At 47.9% G+C, this 23,420-nt stretch overlaps 1 protein-coding gene across 6 annotated transcripts in view; it reads right to left on the reverse strand.

Annotated features, from left to right (window-relative positions):
• Positions 1-23,420, reverse strand: part of Daam2 (dishevelled associated activator of morphogenesis 2) — a 115,241-nt gene that overhangs the window by 22,044 nt on the left and 69,777 nt on the right. For 5 of the 6 annotated variants that reach the window (XM_052745597.1, XM_052745593.1, XM_052745592.1 and 2 more), the window contains 12 exons: positions 23,047-23,136; positions 21,351-21,425; positions 20,799-20,893; positions 16,876-17,209; positions 15,889-15,999; positions 12,383-12,486; positions 10,668-10,734; positions 9,514-9,631; positions 6,848-6,986; positions 3,012-3,070; positions 2,690-2,874; positions 1,687-1,986 (listed from right to left, as the gene is read on the reverse strand). In XM_052745597.1, the coding sequence (XP_052601557.1) occupies positions 1,687-1,986; positions 2,690-2,874; positions 3,012-3,070; positions 6,848-6,986; positions 9,514-9,631; positions 10,668-10,734; positions 12,383-12,486; positions 15,889-15,999; positions 16,876-17,209; positions 20,799-20,893; positions 21,351-21,425; positions 23,047-23,136 (1,677 nt within the window). The remainder of the gene's footprint in view (positions 1-1,686; positions 1,987-2,689; positions 2,875-3,011; positions 3,071-6,847; positions 6,987-9,513; positions 9,632-10,667; positions 10,735-12,382; positions 12,487-15,888; positions 16,000-16,875; positions 17,210-20,798; positions 20,894-21,350; positions 21,426-23,046; positions 23,137-23,420) is intronic. The other variant, XM_052745596.1, reaches the window with a different exon arrangement.

A 23,420-nucleotide genomic window follows, 5' to 3' on the forward strand; every position in this document is an offset into this window, starting at 1 on the left:
GCATGCACATGTGTGTACTGTGCAAGTGTGGACCAGGTCAACTGCAGGTGTTGTTCCTCAGGAGCTGATCCCCTTTACAGGGTTTCTTACATGGCTGACTGGCAGTCAAGCCTCAGGGACGTTCCTGTCACTGCCCCTTCAGTGCTGGGATCAGGCACATGCTACCATGTTCAATTAATTCTCCTTTTCTTTATTCTTTATTTTCACATGAGTGCTAGAGATCGAACTCAGGTCCTTAGAATTGCATGACGAGTACTTTTCCAATTGAGTTATCTATCTAAGTCCTTCACATTTACTAAAATTATTTTTACATTTTTTTTATTTTGGGGTGAGTCACACAGGCCATGGCACACATATCAAGGGGTCAGAAGTCAACTTTCAGGAGTCAGTTCTCTCCTTCCACCTCATGGTCTCAGGGGTCCGACTTGGGTTCTCAGGCTTAGCAGCAACACCTTTGTACAATGAGCATCTCACTGGCCCCTAACTTGCTACATTTTAAAAAACAATTTATAAGTTGAAAGTGTGAGAGTTTAAACATTTTTTGACCATGTCAACAAACTAACATGCTTTGCTTCCCACACAGCCTCTGGCTTTAGGTTCTGGAATGTTCTTTGCCTGCACACGTGCCCCTGGCTTTCTCACTGCAGAGCAGCATGTGCAAGTTGCAGCTGCTGCCTAGAGAAGGTTGGAGCCTTACGGGTCTAGCTGTGAAATGCTGTTACAGGCAGCTCTAATGCTTCTGTAACTCAGGAGATGGAGGGGGCAGTATTCACACTCCATGTTTCCACCCAGACTGGGAAGCCAGAAATAGAAGGATCTTAGAGACCAGGATGGACAATCAAACTACGGTAACAGACCCGGGAAGTGATTTCCATGGTCAACACAGAGGCACACTAGGATTGGTTAGGGCTGAGTAAGTAAAAGCAAGTGCTCTGTAAGCACTTCAGGCTACACATCCTAATCAGTCAGATCCAACGTTCTCAGGAGGCAACTCCATTTCTTCCTTCATCACCTCTGCCCCATTCTCTCAGGCAGGGTCTCTCACTGAACCGAAAGCTTGCCACTTTGGTTAGGCCCAGCTGGCTTGCAAGCTCCTGGAATCCTCTTGTCTCTGTCCCTCAATGCTGGGGTTAAGAACACATACAGCGGCCGGGCGGTGGTGGCGCACGCCTTTAATCCCAGCACTCGGGAGGCAGAGCCAGGCAGATCTCTGTGAGTTCGAGGCCAGCCTGGGCTACCGAGTGAGTTCCAGGAGAGGCGCAAAGCTACACAGAGAAACCCTGTCTCGAAAAACCAAAAAAAAAAAAAAAAAAAAAAAAAAGAACACATACAGCCATAACTAGCTTTTTATGTGGATGATGGGGTTCAAACTCAGCTCCTCACGCTCACAGAGAAAGCTCTCTTGTCCGCCGCGCCATCTCCCTAGCTCCTAATGCCTGCTTCTCCATTCACCCCCGGCACACACAGGTTCATTGCAAGTGACTTTGACAGGAAGCACAAGGTCTGCACTGAACATTTCCTCCAGTTGGTGTTTAGAGGGGACAGCGAGCCACCTGACTCCAGCAAGCCCCTCATCAGTGCCCACCATGCCCACCCTAACACCTGACCAAACAGAGAATCAAGATGACTTGTGCGAAGTGCAAGGTGCAGGACAGGGAACTGCCCGTCGGTCCCTCAGCGACTTACCTCATTCAGCTTGACCCAGTTGAAGGACTTCAGTGGGTGTGAAGGCTGGGGGATGCGCTTTTTCCTGAGTGGGGCACTGTTGCTGGGGAAGGGGTCCTGAGGCAGGGGCAGGCCTGAGCTGAAGCAAGGCGGAGCACCTGGGGGGATAGGAGGCCCTCCGGGAGGAGGGGGCGGTGGGGGTGGGGGTGGGCAGCAGGCAAAGGGGAGTGGGGGTGGGGGTGGAGGCAGATCATTGGTTGTTGTGGAGGAAGACAAGGTGAGTGGACCTCCAGGGGGAGGTGGGGAAGACACTGGGCCAGTCTGTTGGAAGACAAAAAAGGCAAGATGGTGTGCCCGTCAGTACTCAAGCTAACCGAGTCTCCACGTTATCCTCATTTTGTACCTACTGAACCTTCTTCAATCATTCATGTACATTGAGACACCATTTCTCTCTCTGCATCTCAAACAGCGAACACACACACAGATACAGATAGATACACATACACAGACAGACACACATACACAGACACACATGTACACATGCACACACACAGATACGGACACACACATAAAGGCACACACATGTACGAACACACACACACACACACACACACACACACACACACACACACACAAACACTAAGTTAAACATACACACAGACACTAGGCAACCAAAGTCACAACCACCAAAGCAAAACATCTGGATGCATGCATGCAGTGGTGCAGGCTACTTGCTGCACAGAGACATCCAGGCAGAAGGAAGGGGCAGGAATTCTACATGCACTCCTGTGCAAGATACACTTCGGGGAACGGTGTCATCCCATCCTGAATTTGTTGACATAAAGGGCTCACCCACACAGACTAACGAGCCACTTGGGTTGTGGCTCAAGGTCCCCCTTTCTCTTCTCCTTCATCTTGGGGTTCTTCTCTTCCCCCCACACTTGCGCTGCCCACTCTAACCCGAAACTCAGGGAGCTGGCTGAACTACAGGAATGGGAATTGGATGATGCCCGTGTACGCGTACTGAGATTTCATTGAGTTGGGCTACCAATTCTGCCACTTGTCCCCTAGCTTGGCGCAGTTCCTGGGACTCCCGAGCCAGCTTGTCCTTCATCTTGTTCAGGGTCCTCATCATCTCTTCCTTCTCCAGTGTCTTTGTCTCACATTCCCGCTCCTTTCTCTCCAGCCTGCTCACGAGCTCCATGTGTTCTGGAGGGGACGGGACCCCCGGGAAAGTGAGAGGAGAGGGAGCAGGTATGACTTCTCTGAGGGAGGAGATGGGGTCCCAGGCAGGGTGGGCACGGGTGCAGGAAGTGGGTGCAGCCGGTTTAGGCGGACCCTCTCACCCTTCCGGAACTTCTCTGCTTGGTCCCGCCACTGCTTCACTTCGTTCTCATTGATGAGCCTGTGGAGAAGTGGAAGATGTTATCTCACCTCTCCCTGGAAGACAGGCATCTCTATTCCCCAGAGATAGAGCCTCATCTCTGAGCTGTCTAGACACAGGCTTCTCACATGCCTCTCCAGGTCCCCATTCCTGCCCATTCTCACTCTGTGTCCTCATGGACCATGAGAACAGGAAGGAACCCCAAGTCATTTCCAATTCAACTCCCTGTGTGACAGTTGATAGGAATTAGAGGTAAGTGCTAGATAGACTGAACTCAGGCGGTCTGTAGTACATGCACATAAATATATGCATACTGACACACTTATACACACACACACACACACACACACACACACACACACACACACACACACACACACGCACACACATCTAAGAGCCAGAATCGTCAGCCTAACATGTAAGGGCATGGGAAGCTATCTGCCCAACAGAGCAGGGGAGTGATGGAGCATGATTGTGGGCACATCTGAGACCCAGGACAGCTTCATTCATAACAAACTCTTCTAACAGGTGTTAAAATTAGCCTTTCCTCAGACCCTAAAGTTGTGAGGGATTGAATCCCATCGTGACAGCCCAGTTATCATTACATTTTTACATTTGTTTATTTTTCTATTCCATGCATGTGGAATCAGAGAGGACAGCTTTGCAGGTTTATTAAACTCTCCTTTTCCTTTCAGCATGTGATTCCCATGATTGAACCTAGGCCATCAGGCTTGGCAGCAAGCGTCTACACTTGCTAAACAATCTTGCTGGCCCATGGTGAGATTTCTTTGGAGGGTTGCTAAATGTGGTCAATGGGGTGCTACATCTTTTACCACCCAAAGAAGTGGTTCCTTGGGCATGGACAGAGTCTTGATTATGTTCGCTGGTCTGGGGAGGGGTGCAGGGTAGACTGGTTCTACTTGGGGCCAGGCAAATGCAGATGGTGAACAAGGGCTAATCAGCTCAGACAGCATGGCTGTGCTGGGACCTGTTGGCACCCCAAGAGTTTGCTGACACAGTCTGTGTGAGTGAAGCAGATGGCAGTTTGGGCCCTTGTGGTTGAATGGGGCTGATGTCATTTGTCTATGGAGCCCAGGGGTCCATTTAGCAGATAACTGGAAACATCAAACTCTAGGCCAGTGTGTGCTGCCAGAGAAGCAATAGACAGCCAGCTTGATGGGGGTGGGGAACCTCTTGCATGGTCCATGCTTTGGGTTCTATAGGGAAAGGCTCTTAGCAAGGAACTCTAGAGGACCCCAATGTACTCATGTGCACACCCAACAAGCAGGAGGCCTGTTATTACACAGCCCGTCAGTTAAGATCTCTAAGACCCTTCCCCTTCCTCCTTCCTGCCTCCTGTCCCCAGCTGCATCATGAGGGATATCAGAAACTTGTGTTATCCAGTAGATCTGGGACACAGACACACTCAGAGGAGAAAGGGAACCAAGACAAGAAGAGAAAAGGCCAGCTATACCACACACATGCATAGGCGTGCACATGCACACATCTATGCATATATACCACCTTCCCTTTCCTATTCTGACCTCTGGGGCCTCAGAGGAGAGACCTTTAAAGCTAAATCAGGTCTCATATGCTGGTTCATATGTGGGACCAGCCCTCCCATTTGTAGTAGCTTAAAGTGATTTTAAAGACTTCTGCAGTCCAAGAAGACACAGAGGCTTTGCTAGACCCCAGGAATCATCATGTCTGCCACAGGAAACGTTTCCTCACTAAATAATACAGAGAGTTTGCAGAAAACCAACTGAAGCCACCGTGTGATTAGTTTACTAGCTGTACTTGAGCAACAAACCAGTTAGGGGTTGGACGGAATCAACTCTTGATCATTTGTGCAAATAAAATGAGAGTCGTTTAAAATCCACTTTGCATTTGGCTTTAGAATGCAAAATCAGGAAGGCAATTTGTCCCTGGAAGGACAATTAGCTCAAACTCATATCAAAGTTAAATAAAAAAATTAATTAAAAATACCCAGGACATTAAGGTAGGTCTTATTATTAGCTCACCAATGTAAACATGAATGGTTTCTGTGTGTCTTCCAGAACACTCTGTAAAAGGTCTCGGGCTCTGACAACTCATGCAATTGGTTAATGTTCAAATGGCCATGTCCCATGTCAGTGGCCACCAACCTTCTGTAAAGAGCCAGCGTTGGTATTTAGGTGTTTTGTACACTGTGCACAGTGGCCGTCACATGGTCCTGGTCTGTTGGTGTTATGTGCACTGAGGCCGTCACACGGTCCTGGGTCTGTTGGTGTTATATGCACTGAGGCCGTCACATGGTCCTGGTCTGTTGGTGCTATGTGCACTGTGCACTGTGGCCATCACACAGTCCTGGGTCTGTTGGTGTTATGTGCACTGTGCACTGTGGCTGTCACACAGTCCTGGGTTTGTTGGTGTTATGTGCACTGTGCACTGAGGCCATCACACGGTCCTGGGTTTGTTGGTGTGAAGTATAAGGACATGCTGAGGCAATAGCTCAGGGGGTAAAGCTCAAGACGTGAGTTTGATCCCCAGAACCTGCTAAGTAAGGCGTGAGGTGGTGCACACCTGTAGTCCCAGCACAGGGAGGTGGAGATGGGCAGGTCCCTGCAGCTCTCTAACTGACTAGCCTAGCCTAATTAGGGAGTTCCAGGCCAACAAGAGACCCCATCTCAGAGGAGATGGATAATGTACCTGAGGGTAGTATCCGAGATTGCCCATTGGCTTCCATATGCACATCCTACATGTGCATGCATACGCATGTGAACATGCATATACAGGTATGCACATGACATATGTACACACACTCCAAAATAAATAAATAAATAAATAAATAAATAAATAAATAAATAAATAAATAAATAAATAAAGGAGAAACAAAACAATTTTCAGCCCTAACTGGAGGACTGGGCTGGCTCATGACCTATAGTCTACAGGCAGGTGCTCTGTGTAAATGCTCTTAGTCCCTCTGGCTAAGCCTTGTAGTGGACCATGGAGAACAGAGTTGAGAGTGTAACACACGCTCATACTGTCCAGCACGGTCACCAGCAGTCTCATGACATGGAGTTCTTCACATTTAAATGAGACAAATGAAGAATCCGGTCTCTCGGTTACACTTGCCATGTATGTCCAATACTCATAGACCAAATAATGGCTGCTGCCATGGGTAATCTTGACTGTCGAAGATGATGTCAAGAGACAGGATCTAGAGTCACCAAAGAGGCAGACCTCTGGGCATATCTGTGAGGAATTTCTTAGGTTGGGTTCACTGAGGAAAGAAGACCCACCAGTACCATTCCATGGGCTAGGGACCTGGGCCACACAGAGGAAAAAGCCAGCTGAGCACCACATCATCTCTCTCTCTGCACCCTGATAAGCAACCTCAAGATCCTGTGGCCAGATGGATTATACACTCAGCTATGAGCCGAAAGAAACCCACCCTTCTTTTCTTCCTTCCTTCCTTCCTCCCTCCCTCCCTTCTCCCCTCTTCCCCTCCCTCCTTCCCTTCCTTCCTTCTTCCCCTCCCTCCTTCCCTTCCTTCCTTTTTCCCTTTCTTTCTTCCCTCCTCCCTCCCCCTCCCTTCCTCCCTCCCTCCCTCCCTCTGCTTTGTCCAAGTATTTTGCCACACAAACAAGAAGAGTAACTAACCCAGCTGCCACACTGGACAGGGGCTTCTATACACTACAGAACAGAATTTCTGAAGTCTCACACGGGTTAGAGAGGGAGCTGAAGTTTTGCTAGGGGAGCCCAGAGGGAGAGAAGCAGAGCTGGCAGAGGCCAGGTCAGAGACCAGCTGTAACTCACATGTTGACGACGTTCTTGACATTGAAGTTTTCCAGCGGGGCCAGGTCAGGGTCCACGCCCCGCTCATCCTGGAGGACGATCTGCTGGAGGATTCGGTCCAGGAGCTGCCACTGTTGGAAGTAGCCACCGTTCCGCTTGTCTGAGGGACAGAAGGCGTTGGAGCTGTCCTGAGCCCGCGAACCCCTGGAGTCCTTGCTCTGCCATGACTGCCTAGGCTCAGGCCAGCAAGGCAAGCCCTCCCCGTCCCGGGAAGCTCCTGGTCTGACAGAAGAGGCCGTGCTGCTGCCAGGCATGGAGACTCACAATCTAGTCAACTCCTCATCATCTGCAGATGGCCTTTCATGACCCGGGAAACCCTCCTAACATTTCTCTACAGCGCAAAGTGCTTCCTCTTTCTTTTTCAGACCCTGGGCATACTGTGCCCTGGGCCTGCGAATGGCTTTTTCTACTGTCTATAAAAAGCATCTATTTGAAAATATAACAGGCTCGATAATGAAGTCTCCAGGGAAAACATAACACAAGATTTCTTGATTATCTTTGTTTCCACTTTACAGAAAAAGATGAATGGAAGCTGGTCCCATATATGTGCTAAGGGCATCAGGATGAGTTGAAGAAGGGCTGAGTGAACCCAGGGAGACTTCTCAGTGGGGATGACCTTGAACTATGGAGGCAAAGGCTTCTTCTCATCCTCAGGTATCACCGTCCACCTGGGTGTGGACTTCTTTTCTACACAAGAGCCACTACCTCTCCTTCCTGGGTCGCTTCATCTTTAATGGCCACTAGGAAAAATTATTTTAATCCTGACATCAAATTCTGCCTGCAAGCTAGCCAATTGTGTCTTCAAAGCCCCATTTAGAGGCAGAAGAGAGGAGCCCATTCACATTGCTTATGGCCCACCAAACAGGGAGCCTCTGGGAGCGGAAGAAACCAGATCCCAGCAGCTTCTATGAAGATCTGGGCTGAATTTGAGATTTTAAAAAATTGTGTGTGTGTATTATATATATATATATATATATATATATATATATATATATATATATATATATATCTGTGTGTATATTATATATGTCTCTCTCTGTCCCTCCGTGTGTGTGTGTGTGTGTGTGTGTGTGTGTGTGTGTGTTATACATGACTGTGTGTGTCCCCAAAGACCAGAAAAGTTGTCAGATCCCCTGGAGCTAGAGTTACAAGTATTTGTGTGACACCAAACGTGTGTTCTGGAAACCTGAACTCAAGAAGCAGGGGCCTTTAGTTGCCAGCCATTTGTGCAGCCCCTGGGCTGAGTCTGGAGAACTGTGGCTCCCTGGTGTGGCTCCCTGGTGTGGCTCCCTGGCGTGGCTCCCTGGCGTGGCTCCCTGGTGTGGCTCCCTGGCGTGGCTCCCTGGCGTGGCTCCCTGGCGTGGCTCCCTGGTGTCTTTGTCTTCCCCTTACCATTCTCCCCACACCATGTTGTTAGCTTGTCAGTTTGCTGTTCCTGGGGAATGCGGTGTGCAGGCAGCTCCCAGCTACATGCTTCCTCTAAAGACTGACCCCAAACCAAGAAAAACAACAACTCTATGTGAAGAACCCACTCAGAAGTAATAGCATGCAGGCTGTGCTGAGGTTCAGCAACAGTGTGCTAAGAAGCTCCCATCAGATGTGCCCCAAGTTGGAACACAGTAAGTTGTAATTGTTGCCCCCACCATCGTGACTTTGGCGATCCTGATTAGGCTGATGGTTACAGAGGACCAAACAAATTTTCAAAATATCCTATTTTTGGAAAGCTGGATGCAGCTGAGGTTCATTTCCAATTACGTTCTTGGGCAACGATGAGTAATCTTGAATAATTTATTCTCATACTATTACCCATGAACACATGGATCTTGAGAACTCAGCCACCTGCTCCCAAGATGCTCTTTGTTGTCTATAAAGAGAGTAGGAGTAAGCAAGAATGCTAAAGCTTAAAAACAAAGCAAGCATGAGGCTGGGGAGATGAGTCAGCCTGGTAAAGAGCTGGCCACACAAGCGTTAGGACCCAAGTTCCATCCTTAGCATCTATATAAAGGGGCTGGGGAGGCAGAGGTGGGAGGAGCCCTGAGGCTCCCTGGCCAGCCAGTCTACCTGAATCTGTGGTCTCCAGGTTCAGTGAGACCCTGTCTCAAAAAATAAGGTGGGGAGTGACTGAAGAACACCTAATATTGACTTCTGGCACTCATATGCTCACACATGTGCAGGTGCACACATGAATGTACATGTACACACACATGCACATGTACACACATGTACACACACTTGCATACACAATCACACACTACAGTCAAAACAATCAAAGCAACATGAGCATTGCATGTCTGTTCTGTTTCTCTAAACATGAAACTTCCTTTTGCAAATGACAAGAAGACTCAATGTACCTGCCATCAACAGATCACAGAAGATACATTTTTGTCATGATCAAACGGCAGCTTGTTGGACTGCAAGGCTGGTGTTGCTCCAACCATGTACTTAGCTCCACCCCCAGGGTGGCATGAGGCAACCCAAGGAGGGAGGAACCTGAGTCACTGGGCCTCTTGAAGGCCAGCACAGAGGGACTTGTTCCAGGCCCAGCGAGCTCCCCATCAAAGACTCACCCCCACCTGGTAGATGGAGACCAAGGTCCGAGAGAGCAGTGGTGTGAGCAGGGTACTCACATGGCATCTGCAGGCAGTGGTGCAGCACAGAGAGGAGGCAGGGGTAGGCCTCCGTGTGCCTCAGCTTCTTGTGGATCAGCTCAAACATCTGGGAGGCACTCTTCGTGTCGATGTGAACCTGGAGGGTTTAGGCCACAGTGAAGGGCAGAGCCGGACAGACAGCCGAGGAAGAGACAAAGGGCTGGGAGCTACTATTTCTGTCCTCCCAGCTCCATCCCTCTCCGGGGAGGAGCTCCCCTTTCCTGACTATCATCCGGGGACAAAAAGGATGAAGCAGGGGTGGTGGTAGGGATCATACAGACGGGTTTCCCCACCTCAGCAACCCTGGCATCTTGGAGCAGATAATCCTTTGGTGCAGGGTGAGGCATTCCATGTCTTGAAGAATGTTTAGTGCTGTCCCTAGTGACTGCCCCCTAGATGCCAATGGTCCCCTCCCTTCTCCCTCCCCAAGTTGTGACATGCAAAGCATGTCCATGCTTGACCAATGCCTCATGGAGAGGCAGGAGTAAAACCACCCTGCCTAGGAACAGCTGAGCCACACTAAGGGAAGGAAGGGGGCATAGATGCTTCAAGGGAGCAGATGGCCTGGAGTTCAAGGCCCAGATCCGCTCTAGGTACGGGACAATTAGTAACCTGGTGAATTCTCTAACCTCTGATTCCTTATCTGCAATCCCAGGCTTTGTGAGTGTGTATGGGTGGTAGCCCTGCCCCAAATGAGGCTATTGGCTATGTAGGATCGCATGATACACGTAAGCAAGGGCGATGTGCGTATTTTGAGCCTGTGAGGCCCAGATGAAAAGGTTTGGTTCGCTAAGCACCATCTGGCTCGGGATAGAAAGAGGCAACTTGGGAAATTAGGGGGCAGCAGGGAAAAGCCAGCCGGGGACAGGACTCGAGGCTGAGTATGTTCACTCACAAGCTGGCTGTCTTACTTTGGGGTTTCTTGTTTCCTGGGGCAGATGACCAGGTATGGCTCATGCGGTGAGGCCCCCAGAGCAAGCACACCACCAGGGTTCCTTCAGAAACAGGGCCTGGCCACAGGGTACCACTGGGGATCCGGCCAGCATGGGACTGACTTTAAGCGAAGATCTGGAGCAGTGGTCGTGGGACTTCCTAGGACCTCATACAACTGTCCCACCCCAGAGGCACCTCACCATGTCAAACCTCCGGGCTAGCTCCAGGTCGTCTTCATTCCGGACCATCTCAAAGAAGTCTAAATGCCTAGATAGATAGGAGGGGGTAAATAGGGGTACAGAGAAAGTGTTATTAAAGCTAGAACATCCCTGGTGGAGGGGTCCAACCCATTCAATATCCCACTGACTAGCTGAAAGTTTATTCAGGTGAGGCTAAGGCAAGACCAGAAAGAGTCTATACACTATAAGCCGACCCCCATCTCCGTGATAAGACTTCACAGTCTTCCTTTAGGGTGATCATGTCAAGATCCAGTCACCACAGATCCGCATTTCTCACTTTGACATTGTTGACTTGTTAGGCACAGTTGGCCTTGGTGATGGGAAGCTGCGTTGTCTGCTCCAGGTTATTCGTCAGCATCCCTGACCATTACCCGTAAGATGTCAGTAGACGCTCTGCCCAAGCCCACCGTGATGGATTAGATATGCAATCTGAGCACTCGGGAGGCTAAGGTAGAAGGATCATGAATTTGAGACCAGCCTGAGCTGTATCTAGTCTGGGCTATAGCATGAAACCCTGTCTCAAAAACACAGAGGCTCCACTCCCAACTTGCCAACTCAAAACACCTCTGGACACTGCTAGGTACCTCCTGGAGGATAAAATCACCCACTTTCAAGGACCACTCTCTTCCATCTGTCTTCCTGGTATTACCATATCATCTCCAACATAGTCCTCAAAGCAAATCTCTCCCTTATTCTCCATGGAAACACTGCCCCCTTTCCACATAAAAATGAATGATTCTTTCGTCTCCTTCTCCCTCACCCTGGTGTGTGTGTGTGTGTGTGTGTGTGTGTGTGTGTGTGTGTGTGTGTGTGTGTATGTATGTATGTGTCTGTGTGTGTGTGTCTGTGTGTGTGTCTGTATGTCTGTGTGTCTGCATCTGTGTGTGTCTGTGCTGTATGCACATATGTATTATGTGTTCTTTTGGAGACCAAGGGATGGTGTTGGTTGGCTGTCCCTTCTGTCTCTCTCGGCCTTATTCCCTTGATCCAGGGTCGCTTGCTGAGCCTGGATCGAGGCTGGTGGTGGCCAGAAAGCCCCAGCAATCCTTCTGTCTCCCCTGCTACAGTGTTGGTGTTTCAGGCCCCCACACAGCCACACTTGGCTTTTTACCTGGGTGCTGGAGATCCAGACTCAGTTCCTCGCACTTGCAAAGTAAGAGCTCACACTTGCTGAGCTCCCCCTGCCCTCTACTCAACACCCAATGTAACAAAGTGGCTTGCACAAGTGAGTGAGACAGAACCAGTGTGGCCCACTGGTGACACGTAAGAACATGATCATGTATTTTGATCCTCAGAGTATTTACAGCACACATTTGGGGTGAGGCAGTTCTCTGTAGAGCTGGACATTTAGCATTGCTGCCCCTTCAAAACCACAAACGTCAGCAATACTTTCCCTGACAAGGTTGAAAACCAAAGGACACCCACCGATTTCTAAATGTCTCCCAGAAGATTGTCTACCTTGATTAGGGACCACTGGGTTCACCTGTCTATAACATCACAGATGTTATAGGCCAGCATGGGTTTACCTGCCTCACAGAGTACTGATTCTAAAACTAGGCTTCCTATGGTAGTTGGTCCCCAGGAGAAGAAAACAGCCTTTTCTAAGGTCCTAGCTGCCCCATCAAGAGGAGCTATAACCACAGGTTTATGGTGGGTCTGGGTCACTGTGGCCTTACTTGTCCAGGATGGCATTCTCGTGTTGTCGGAGTTTATCAATCACTGGCTGGATCCCCAGCATCAGGAACTCATACCGGAGATGTAGGCGAAATTCCAGGTTATCCTGAGGGTCACCAAGGGAGGACCAGACTCAGTGGCTCATCTCGTGACCAAGAGGAACACCCACAGACTCCGTCAGCACCCACCTCAGCCATAGTCCCACATCACATTGTGCAGCCAGATCATCTAGAACCACTTCCAGAGACTGCCTGTCACCTTGCTATTTCTCTAAAGCTAGTCTGCCAACTAGCCCCTGTTCCTTCCACTTCACTCCCCAGTCAGTGTTCACTTGCCCTCTGGTATCAACGAGTATTCCTGCAGAAGAACAGGGCAGGGACTTGGCTATTTTCCTGATCTGCTTTCTAATTTCGTGCCCTTGGCCATGTCTTTGCTTCCTCATTTGTAAAAGTGGCTTAGTATTATTTATCTGTGGGATTGGTGTGGCGGTTTGAATGATAATGACCTCCATAGGCTCATATATTTGAATGATTGGTCCATAGGTGGTGGAACTGTTTGGGAAGGGTTAGGAGGTGTGGCCTTGTTGGAGAAGGTGTGTCACTGGGGGTGGGATTTGAGGTTTCATTATTCCACATCATTCACAGTTATCTCTCTCTGCCTTGTGCTTGTGAATCATATGTAAGCTCTCAGCTTCTGCTCCAGCACCACGCTTGCCTGCCTCATGCTGTGCTCCACACCATGATGACCACGGACTTCCCCTCTGAAACTGTTTGCTCCAGCAAACTGTTTCTCATATAAGTTTCCTTGCTCAGGTGTCTCATAGCACAAAAAGGTAACTAAGACAAAAGTTGGTACCAAGGAGTGGGCTATTACTGTGACAAGCCTGACCATGATGTTCTTTGGACTTTGCAACTTTGAACTAGGAACATGGTTGAATTCTGTAAGTGGGGCTTACCAGGCCACGCTAGTTGGGGTTTGGAAGTCAATAGTGCTACAAACAATGTGGACCATGGAGATTCAGCTCAAGAGGTTTCAGAAGAGAACAATATTAGCAACTGGCTTAGAGACCATTCTCACGATATTTTGGCAAAAAATGTGGCTGCTGTTTTCCCTTGCCCCAAGAATCTGATAGATTGAAGAGTTTTGGATTGATTTCACTTGGCAGGGGAGATTTTAAGGCAGATTTTAATATTGACTGTCTTGTGGTTATTAGTGATCACCCTTAGGCAGCTCTACAGTGAAGAAGAAGAAGAAGGGAAACAAAAAGAAATACCAAATGTAAAGTTTGAGGAGAAAAGAGCACCCAGAAATTTAATGTTGGAGCCAAGGCTTATGCCAAGGAAGAGAAAGAGAAATAGAATAAAAGGAGAGGTATCTTTGGGGTGAGAGCAGAGTTTGTGGTCCTAAAATGGAGCGGCAAATCAAGCCTTATGCAAATGGAATTCAAGGAGGGGTCAGGTTCCATTCCAAAGAGGCTGCCTAACTTGGTAGCATCACCATTTGGTTCTGGATCTAGAGTTGTGAAAGATATAAGAGTAAAGGGGTTATGGAATCTTCCTCCTCAGTTAAGGAAATCCACTGAAGTTGTGTGTGTGTGTGTGTGTGTGTGTGTGTGTGTGTGTGTGTGTGTATGTGTGTGTGTGTGTAGAATGTTCCTGTATAGAGGCCCAGAGAAGCCATTGTGTGAGGCTGTGAAGGAGAAGTCCAGACTGCACTGGAGAACCCACGATGCTGGAGATGCCAGAGTCTTGGGATGTCTGCCAAGGAAAGTTGCAGCCCAAAGAGACAAGTGTCCTGCAGCCAGCAAAGCTGGAGGGAAGAGCCGTCTAGTCCCTCTGACATCTGACAGAGAGTGATAGGATTTGCAGTTCGCCCTACTGGATTTTGGTCTTGCTTTGGTCCAGTATTTCCTCATGCCCCATTTCTCCCTTTTAGAGTGGTAATATATATTCTTGTATGATAATATATATATATATATATATATATATATATATCACTGTATGATGGAAGTATGTAATTTGCCTTTTGATTTTATAGGGGTTGTAAAAAGTTAAGAGAATTCCTTGATTCTCAGAAAAGACTTTGGACTTTTAAACGATGTTGAGACTATGAAAGACTACAGGAATTTTTGAAGTTGGACTAAATGCATTTTTCATTATGAGATGGCCATAAACCTATGGGGGCCAGGAGTGGAATGTAGTAGTTTGAATGATAACAGCCCCCATAGGCTCATGTATTTGAATGATTGGTCTCCAGTTAGTGGAACTATTTGGGAAGGATCGGGAGGTGTGGCCTTGTTGGAGGTGTGTCACTGGGAGTGGCTTAGAGGTTTAAAATATCCACACCATTCCCAATCAGCTCTCTTTCTTTTTCCCAATTGCTGATAAGTATGTGAGCTCTCATATATTGTTTCAGTACCTGCCTGTTGCCATGCCAACCATCATGATGGTCATGGACTCTAACCTTCTGAAACTGTAAGCCTAATAAACTCTTTCTTCCTTAATTTTTCTTGGTCATGGTGTATTATCACAGCAACAGAGAAGTAACTAAGACAGTTCATAGTCTTAAAATTTTCCTGGCATGGTATGACTACCAACAGATCAGGGGAAATGAGAGTCTTAAAAAGCTGGTACTGACAAAGTCACATGATGTCACCATCTGAGGAATAGATTATTTCCTAGAATATCTGATATAACTAAGGTAAGGAGAACTGCATGTACACACACACACACACACACACACACACACACACACACACACACACATGAACACACAGGCATTCTGGCAAGAGGGAGGGAAGAGGAGAGACTGTCAATGTCTCTCTTGGCTGCTTTTGTCCTTTGGGTTGAACTTGACTGGGACATTCACTTGCCTTAGAACCTGAGACTTCAGCAGTTTTCAGGTTTTTCTAGTATTACTGTCATAAGGGACTGGGAATTCCATTCTGTCCTCAGAAGAAGGGAAACCAGAAGTCACTCTTTCTAACCCTCCTAGAAGAATATGACTAGCTAATTTAGAAAGCAGTCCAAAAGTGGGTCTCTAGAAAGAAGGACCAAAGGTTTTTCTCTGCTCACAAAGAAGTTCCAACCTGCCCTCCCCAGCCATGACATGTCAGCCTCATTGGAGATTTGTGCCCGACCCACAATGCACCACGCTACTGCTGAAGGAAACTGCCCAGAACCTTCTGAGTCTTAGACAACACCCCCAAAGAATCATGTGGGGAGCAAAGTCAGAATCAGTCCTAACCCCAATGTAAACAGCCACTGCTAAGATGGACTGTGGGTCCTTGGCAGTCAGGGGCCTTGGTGGAGTGGGGCTAGACTTGTGCAATCTGTCTTTCCATGGTCCCAAGTGAAGGAGGTAAGATGTTCTAAAGATACCTGAAGATGACAACGGGCCCAGCTGTCACACCAACCAGATGCCTCCGTCCTTCTCTCTGTCATTTGCCTAGAAAGCTCCTAAACTTAAATAGTTCCTGAGGTCCAAGAGTAAAAGGAAGTGGCCTCACCTCTCCAGCCCCAGCATTGAGGACGGCATTGATGAAGGACATGATGGCTGTCTTTAAGTTTACCTCATCCCGGTACCGACCCAAACTTCGGTCCAGCTCATTCAGCAGTGTCTAACAGGAAGACAGGAACAGTTAGGGAGGGTGCTACCGGAGAAGCCTCTTCCCCTGTTCTACTGCCTTTCCAGGAAGCTGCTCCATTCTCGGCCTGATCATGCCTCCTCAACTTATGGGGTCCACCCCAGATCTCCACACCCCCTGGCTTCCTGCTCAGCCCTCAGGGCTTGGGTTCCACTGCTGCTCTCTGACTCTGCATCAGCTGCTGACAGTCCCTGGCCATTCCTGCCCAGTTTCCCAACCTCATGGATGCTACTTTTAGTCTGTTTAGCATCTTTTGCAAAGGGCCAGGGGTCACTTTCTGCACAGGCTAATTGCTCATCTGTGAATGTATGGTGCCCGATCAACAGCCTGGCTCATAAATCATAGATTGTGCAATGTCAGGCCAACAACTGAGTCTTATCCAGGCACTGTGCTCAGGTCAGACAGAAGAAGGGGGCTAGCATGGAGCACCTTCCCAGAGCTGGTCCAGTGTCTGCAAATTTGGCACTCATCCAGCCCTGAAATCTTGACCCCCAGCAACTGTACTCAACAATTCTTGTCTGGGCTCCTATCATGAGCCAGGTGCTGATCTCAGATAGCCAGAGCCACAAAAACATGAAGTAAACCAGTATTTCAGCCTCAGGGTCCCACAGTTTAGTAAGAGGACAAATCTATTCGAAAGCCAGACCACAGCTCTGAACATACGATTTCTTATGTCTTTCGAGAGAAGCCTCTGGGTCCTAGGTCTTTCTTCCTTCGTGAGTGGACAGACAGCCTGCAAGATGTCCCTTCCCTCCAGCTTCCTTTATATGGTTCCCAGTCTCTCAGCTTTACCCTGTGTCAGCCCTTCCATGCCCAAGTGATGGCCCAACCCACCAACCCTTTGCCCACCTGGAAGCGAGTGCGCTCAGCTGCATACATCTGGTAGTGCAGCATGGCCTGCAGAACCTTCTTGTGGCCTCCGGGCACGAGGCACACCGCACCCAGGATCTCCAGCACCGCAACCTTAGTCTTGCTGTTCTCCGTGCGCAGGCTCTGCGCGATGGTACTGATGGCCTCGGGCTGTGTCAGAACATGTGCCCGTCCCTGGGAGTTGTTCATCAGAGCCTTAATGCAGCCGATGAGAGAGGTGTGGATGCGGCTCTCACAGGTGGCGTGGTCCATGCTCCGGAGGAAATTCAGCAGACAGGTCAAGCCTTCCAGCTCGATGAAGCGGGTCACGAATCTAAGCAGAGCCCAAAGGGAGTTTCCTATTTTTGTGTCCCACACATTTTACAAATAGCTACTCTATATGCACACCATTCACCATGCTCCACCCACAGCAGTCTCCTGGCTCATTCAGGAGTTTATCCATAGGCCCCAAATCTCATCCTTTCAGAAGACTCACAGTTTAAAAATTCTTTTTAAAAACTTATTTGTGTGTGTGTGTGTGTGTGTGTGTGTGTGTGTGTGTATGTACACACACACAGGTGTGCAGGTGCCTGAGAAGGCAGGAAAAGGCATTAGATACCTGGATTTGGAATTAAAGGCAGTTGTGAGCTACCCAGTGTGGGTACTGGGGACGGAACTTTGATCCCCTGGGAGAGCAGGAAGTGCTCCTAACTGGTGCTTAGTATCTGTCCAGCCCCAGAGTGTTGGGGGAACAGCACATAGGTCCTTGTGCCCACAGATCTCCAGGAAACCCAGCAGTGTTAAACACACAAGATTGCCCTCCCAAGGCAAGGGATGTAAAACCTTTTCTTCCATCCAGAAAGCTGGGAAATGGAGATGATTAACTACCTAGTGATCTGCGTTATCTGTTACATCAGGCCATATCAAACTCCCACAGCCAGGACCAGAAATGGCTGGTAACCTAAATGACCCTTACAGTCAGGGGCTCCCCAAGCTCCCATAGCCAGCACCAGAGGTGGCTAGTAGCCCAACCTCTACACTATCTGTATGACCAAGACTGGGCCAGATTCTCCCCTAGGCCCTTAAGCTAACACAGGTAGCATTTCTCCAGAACCCATCTTATTGGGAGCAATGACATGTACCCCAAGTTGAGTTTCAATGTACTTAGCTTCCTTGTGCAGCAGGGATTGTATTACACCAGAAAACTTTTTTCTAAAACATACTCCGTTTAAATTTGGAACTGAATTTTCATTCTCACGTCTTCCAGGTTTTTATTTTCCCCAGCCTGCCTATACCTCCATGGATACCCCTCACCAAAGGACTTATGTTTTATTTGTATTTTAGTTTTTACTGTGTATGTTCTTGTGTGTGTGTACACACACCAGTGTGTTGCGTGCATGCAGAAGGGAGATATTAATAGCAGGTGTCCTCCTCTATTGTCCTCTACCCTGTTTTCTGAGTCAGGGTCTCTTGGTGAACCTGGACCTTGCCAATTCAGTTAGACTGGCTGGCCAGCCAGCTCCAGGCATAGCGTTTATCTCTGCCTTTCAGCACCGGGGTTAACAGATGTGTGCCTTTTAGATGGGTGCTGGAGATCTGAACTCAGGTCCTCATGCTGGCACGGCCAGGACTCCACCCACTCAGGACTCCACCCACTAAATTACTTCTCCAGCCTGATTATTTATATTATAAATACTGTGTATGATGGTAGTATCCCACCAAAAGGCTCCTGTATTGAAAGTTCGGTCCTCAGCTGCTAAAGCTAGTTTTGGAGGTCCTAGGAGATGGGGGATAGCTGAAAGAAGTATGCCACTGGAGCTGAGCCCCAGGAGGGTATATTCCATACTCTTCCTCTCCCTCCTTGTCCACTGTGAAGGGAACAGCCTCTGCCACCACTCCTGCAACCGTGGAGTTTTCCTTCCCACAGGCCAGAGCCAAAGCTGAGTAACCACAGACTGAACCTTCTGAGAGTCCTTTCTCCCTTCAGTCGCCTTTCTCAGGTACTTGGTCTCAGTGATAAGAAGATACTTCACACATTAAATTTGCCTACCACTGACTGTCCTTTGCATACGTAAGATGGGGGGATTATAATCACTATCATGGGTCAACCTGAAGACTCATCTCTATTCAGACTGGGTATTGAGGGAATTATAGACAGGTGACAAGAAAACACTTCAGCCTGGGGAGGCCATTAGACTCAGAGCCAAGGGACCCAGGCTGGAAAGCTCCCTTTCAGGAGACTCAGGAAAACAACCCTTATCTCGATTGTGCTCAGCCTCTTAGCATTACAGCCATTTAGCCCAGCTACTCTTACTCTGGAGTTGGTGTTCCCAAAAAGAGCCTCTGGGAAGCATTCACTCAGAGTCCAAAGGCCTCTGTGGGGAAAGGGAACTACACCTTTATCTTGGATAACCTCTAACTGAAAATGAGCATTCCACCAACGAGGAATAGAGGCTACCAACCCCAGAACTGCTAGCAGAATCAGAGACTTTTCAACCCAAATAAATCACCGCTATTTTCATATCAAATTAGAGCTGCTGCAGATATCTAAAATATCATTTTCACCCATCGGTACTTCAAGATTATAGTGCTTATCACACCCGCTGCCAGCTCTCACTGCTCAAGCGTTAAAAAGCACATTTATTGCTATCGCCTGCATTTTTTAATATTTGTGAGCCTATTTTAATTGCATTGGCTTATTCTTCAACTCTGTTTGTCTATTTTATGCTGTTATTTAAAGCCATTATTTCCAGGAAGCAAGACTTTAGCTTTTATCTGTGTGACTGTGTGTGAGACATCTATGGTAATACATTAAAAAACAGTAAGTTGTAGAGACCTTAATTCAGTAGCGTAATTAATGATCTGAGAAAATGGTCATGAAATGAGTTCAGAACCACTATTTATAATTAATATGTAAATGTATCTCTATGAATTTTATGTTGCATAAATATCAACAGAGTATGTTCTCAATTTAAGTTAACAATATGTATTTTTTATTTTTCCCTATTTTATACTTTTCTGTATTGCACAGAATTTCTACAATGATGTGATATGATTCTCAAAATCACAATTTTATTAAGGGGAATTAAAATAAACTTTTGATTATATACCATTCTATACTATCTTTACCATGCATCATGGGCATAAACTCAAGAACATACCTAGTAGAAAGAACATATGCAGCAGCAAATGTAAAAAAATAATTGGGTAATTAGTGGTGTATACCAATATTATTTTGAATATCATTTATTTAATCGCTAGTTTATATAATTTAAAATGTAATCAAAAGTAAGTCTAATAACTCATTTGCAAGATTGCTGAGAATTTAATAGTAGGTTCATCCAATGCTAGAAGCCACTTCAAGCACACCACTGGGAAGAGCCAGAAGTGAGGAACTCTGTGGCTCTTGGCTGCCTTTAGACTCTCCACTGTGGTCTAGGAAGGGGGAGAAGCATTCTGTGGCCTTTGGGGCACCCATCCATCCCCTTTCCTTCCTGCTTGGCTCCCGCTTTAGATGGCTAGAGCACACCCTTAGACTCCACATCGCCCCCTAGTGCGTGGAAGATTTCTCAACCCATGCCCTCCTCTTTCTCTGAGTGGTCACTCTGCCCACTCTTTCTCAGAAAGTCCTTTATTATACACCACCTGCCCTCAATGCCCCTTTCAGAGTGTCTGGGGACCCAAGGCTTGTCCGCTTCCCCATATCATTTCCTCTCCTATCCACACACTCCCAGCAACCCAGGAGGGAAATGGGAACTGGGAAGCAAAGAAGATAAAAGGGGATCTTAAGGAATTTTGCAAGAGTGACCTTGGCCAATAGGGCCAGCCTGGAGCAGAGCACTGTGCAAGGCTTCAGGACGACAGAGCCACTGGGAGGGGGCAGAGAAGGAAGGGAGTGATCGCCAGGGTACAGTCCAGGTCACCTCATGGGCTGCGTCCGGAGGGCTGTCTTCAGGTCTTCTACAACTTGGTTCCTCGTGTTGGTCTCCTCCTCGTCAAATTCACACAGGTTCTGCATCTGAAGCCCACAGATAAAGGGAGTAGAAGTCACACTGAGCAGCTTGCCTTCCCTGGGAGTCTTTTGTACTCCCAGGGTAGCTGTGCCTGGGGAGGGTATCTTGCCTTGGGAAGGGCAAGGGCTCAGAGAGTGCTTTACTACTATGATAGACAGACTCTGAGAGAACCAGGTTCTAGTCTGTGACTTAATTTCCCATATCTAGGAAATAGAGGGGATTACTGACTCTTGCCATTTCCCAAGATGTGTGATGTCCAACGGGGGTAATATGTGTTTAACTAGTTGAGGGGACTCTGATGTCCAAGGAGGTGGATTGTATAAGATCTCGGGATTACTGAAAGCTGCTGTGTCTAGCAAGTGTGGCACTGGAGAGCAGGGATGGTGGCTTGGTGTCTGGGGCATCACTGCCTTCCTAGACCTGTCTATGTGGGAATAAGGCGGGAAAAGAACAGACACTTACCGCAGCCATGGAGTTGATACGTTCAATGTAATAGTCAGGCCAGCTGGTTGCCAGCTTGTTGGGGTCCTCCTGCTCCTGAAACATGAGGGACAGACTTAGGTGTGTCCAACCATGGCACACAGGACACATGTATCCTAGGGTAGTTACAAATGTGGCCCAACACATTAGTAGAAGACAGCGTTGTGCCACAGTATCAAGGGGTTGGACACTTCTGGATGGACAGATCCATAAGCTAAGACCGAAACATCATTTGAAGTCTGTAGAGGATCAGTTTCCAGCCCTACCCACAAGGGCAGTCTGTGGAAGCTCCCTAGGTTTCTGTTTCTTTCTTGGTGAAATATTGAAAATGAATACAGATTTACGTGACTGCCTAGAAACCAGGCAGGGGCAGGGGTCATTTTCAATGAGCCATATGTCCAAACTCTAAAATATTTTTCCTGTTGTCTCTATTCTTTTTTATAGTTTATAGCTAATAAAATATCATTTTATGATTACTGAGACTCATATAAAGTAATATTTTTATGTCTTCCATTTGTGTGTGTGTGTGTGTGTATGTATGAATGTGCATGTTTGTGTAAGTACAGGTACATATGGGTGCACACGCATATGTATATGCATGTAGGTGAAGGCCTGAGCGTGACCCTGGTGTTGTCCTCAGGCCCTGTCCACCTTGTGTTTTGAGACAAGTTCTCTCACAGGTCCAGAGTTCGCCAAGTAGTTTCGGATGGCTAGCCGGCAAGCCCCGAGGGAGCCCACCTGTCTCTGCCTCCGCACCACTGGGATTATAAATGTGCTGACCACCACACACGGATTTCTTTAAACATACATCCTGTGGATCAAACTGAGCACCTCATGCTTTATCAATGGGCTATCAGAAATTTTCATTATCTGATATAGTGGTTTGAATAAAAAGTATCCCCCATAGGCTTAGGCGATCGAACACTCGGTTCCCAGTTAAGGAGGTTATGGAACTCTTAGGACATGGAGCCTTGCCAGTGTGCCAGGAAGCAGCCCAAGAAGGGTAGCGACACTTCTCATCTTTTTCTCTCACTGACCCTGACCCAGCCCAAGGGTCTGGCAGGTGTCTGTCCCATGGGTTTCTGGAATAGACAATCCTGATTCTCAGAGGGTAAGCCCAAGATAATAGGGATAGTTTTCTTGCCTTCTTTAAAATGAGTTTCATTTGCATGGGTATGTATGCAGGTGTGTGTGAGTGTGTGGAGTGCTACTATATGAGTGTACGTGTGTATGTGTGCACACATATATGGAGGTCAGAGGACAACCTCCCATGCATTCCTCAGGAGCTGTTCCCTCTAGTTTTTGAGATAAGTTCTCTCCTTGCGACCTGAGGCTCACCAGTTTAGTCAAGTTCGTTATCCCAAGAAGCCCCAGGGACCCTCACACCACCTCCTCCCAAAAGTGGGATTACAAGCATGCATCAATAGTCTGGCTTTTTATGTAGTTGCTGGGATTTGAACTCAGGTCCTCAAGTGTGCATAGCAAGTGTTTTACTAACTGAGCTCTCTTCTCAGCCCACACTTGGTTTTTCTTTACTGTTTGCTCTCACATTCTTAGTGTGTACCCAAGACTCTCTAGAGTGAATTAAAGAAAGAAGGAGTGAATGAATGAAGAATGAGCATCAGAGATGTCCCTTCTGGGGCCCTGAGGTGGAGCAGGAGGGGCTGAGGGGGACCACCTTCTTCTTGCTGCAGTAGATCTGCCATTTCTTCTCGGGTGGTAGTGCAAACACAGCCTCTCGGTTTTTGTCCGTGAGGTCCAATTCATCCTACAAAGACAAGGAGAATCATGCCTGAGTATGAAGCCACCAGGAGACCAGAGCACCCCAGACTACCCACAGCCTATGACCTCCTCCCAGAGAGCATCACACACACCATAAGGCATCTCTTGCTCCACTAGAAGCAGAGTCCAAAGCCCTTGCCACAACCAAGTCAGGTTTTTCTACCCTATGCTCCTTTGCTTCCTGCCCACACCTCCTTGTCTTTGCGAATCCCCTTCCTGCTCCAGGCCACCCTGTTCCCGACTTTCCTGCCTTTGCTTTTCTGCTCCCTC

Source organism: Peromyscus californicus, unplaced genomic scaffold (assembly GCF_007827085.1).
Source record: "Peromyscus californicus insignis strain IS unplaced genomic scaffold, ASM782708v3 Scaffold_19__1_contigs__length_69161282, whole genome shotgun sequence".
NCBI lineage: Eukaryota > Metazoa > Chordata > Mammalia > Rodentia > Cricetidae > Peromyscus > Peromyscus californicus.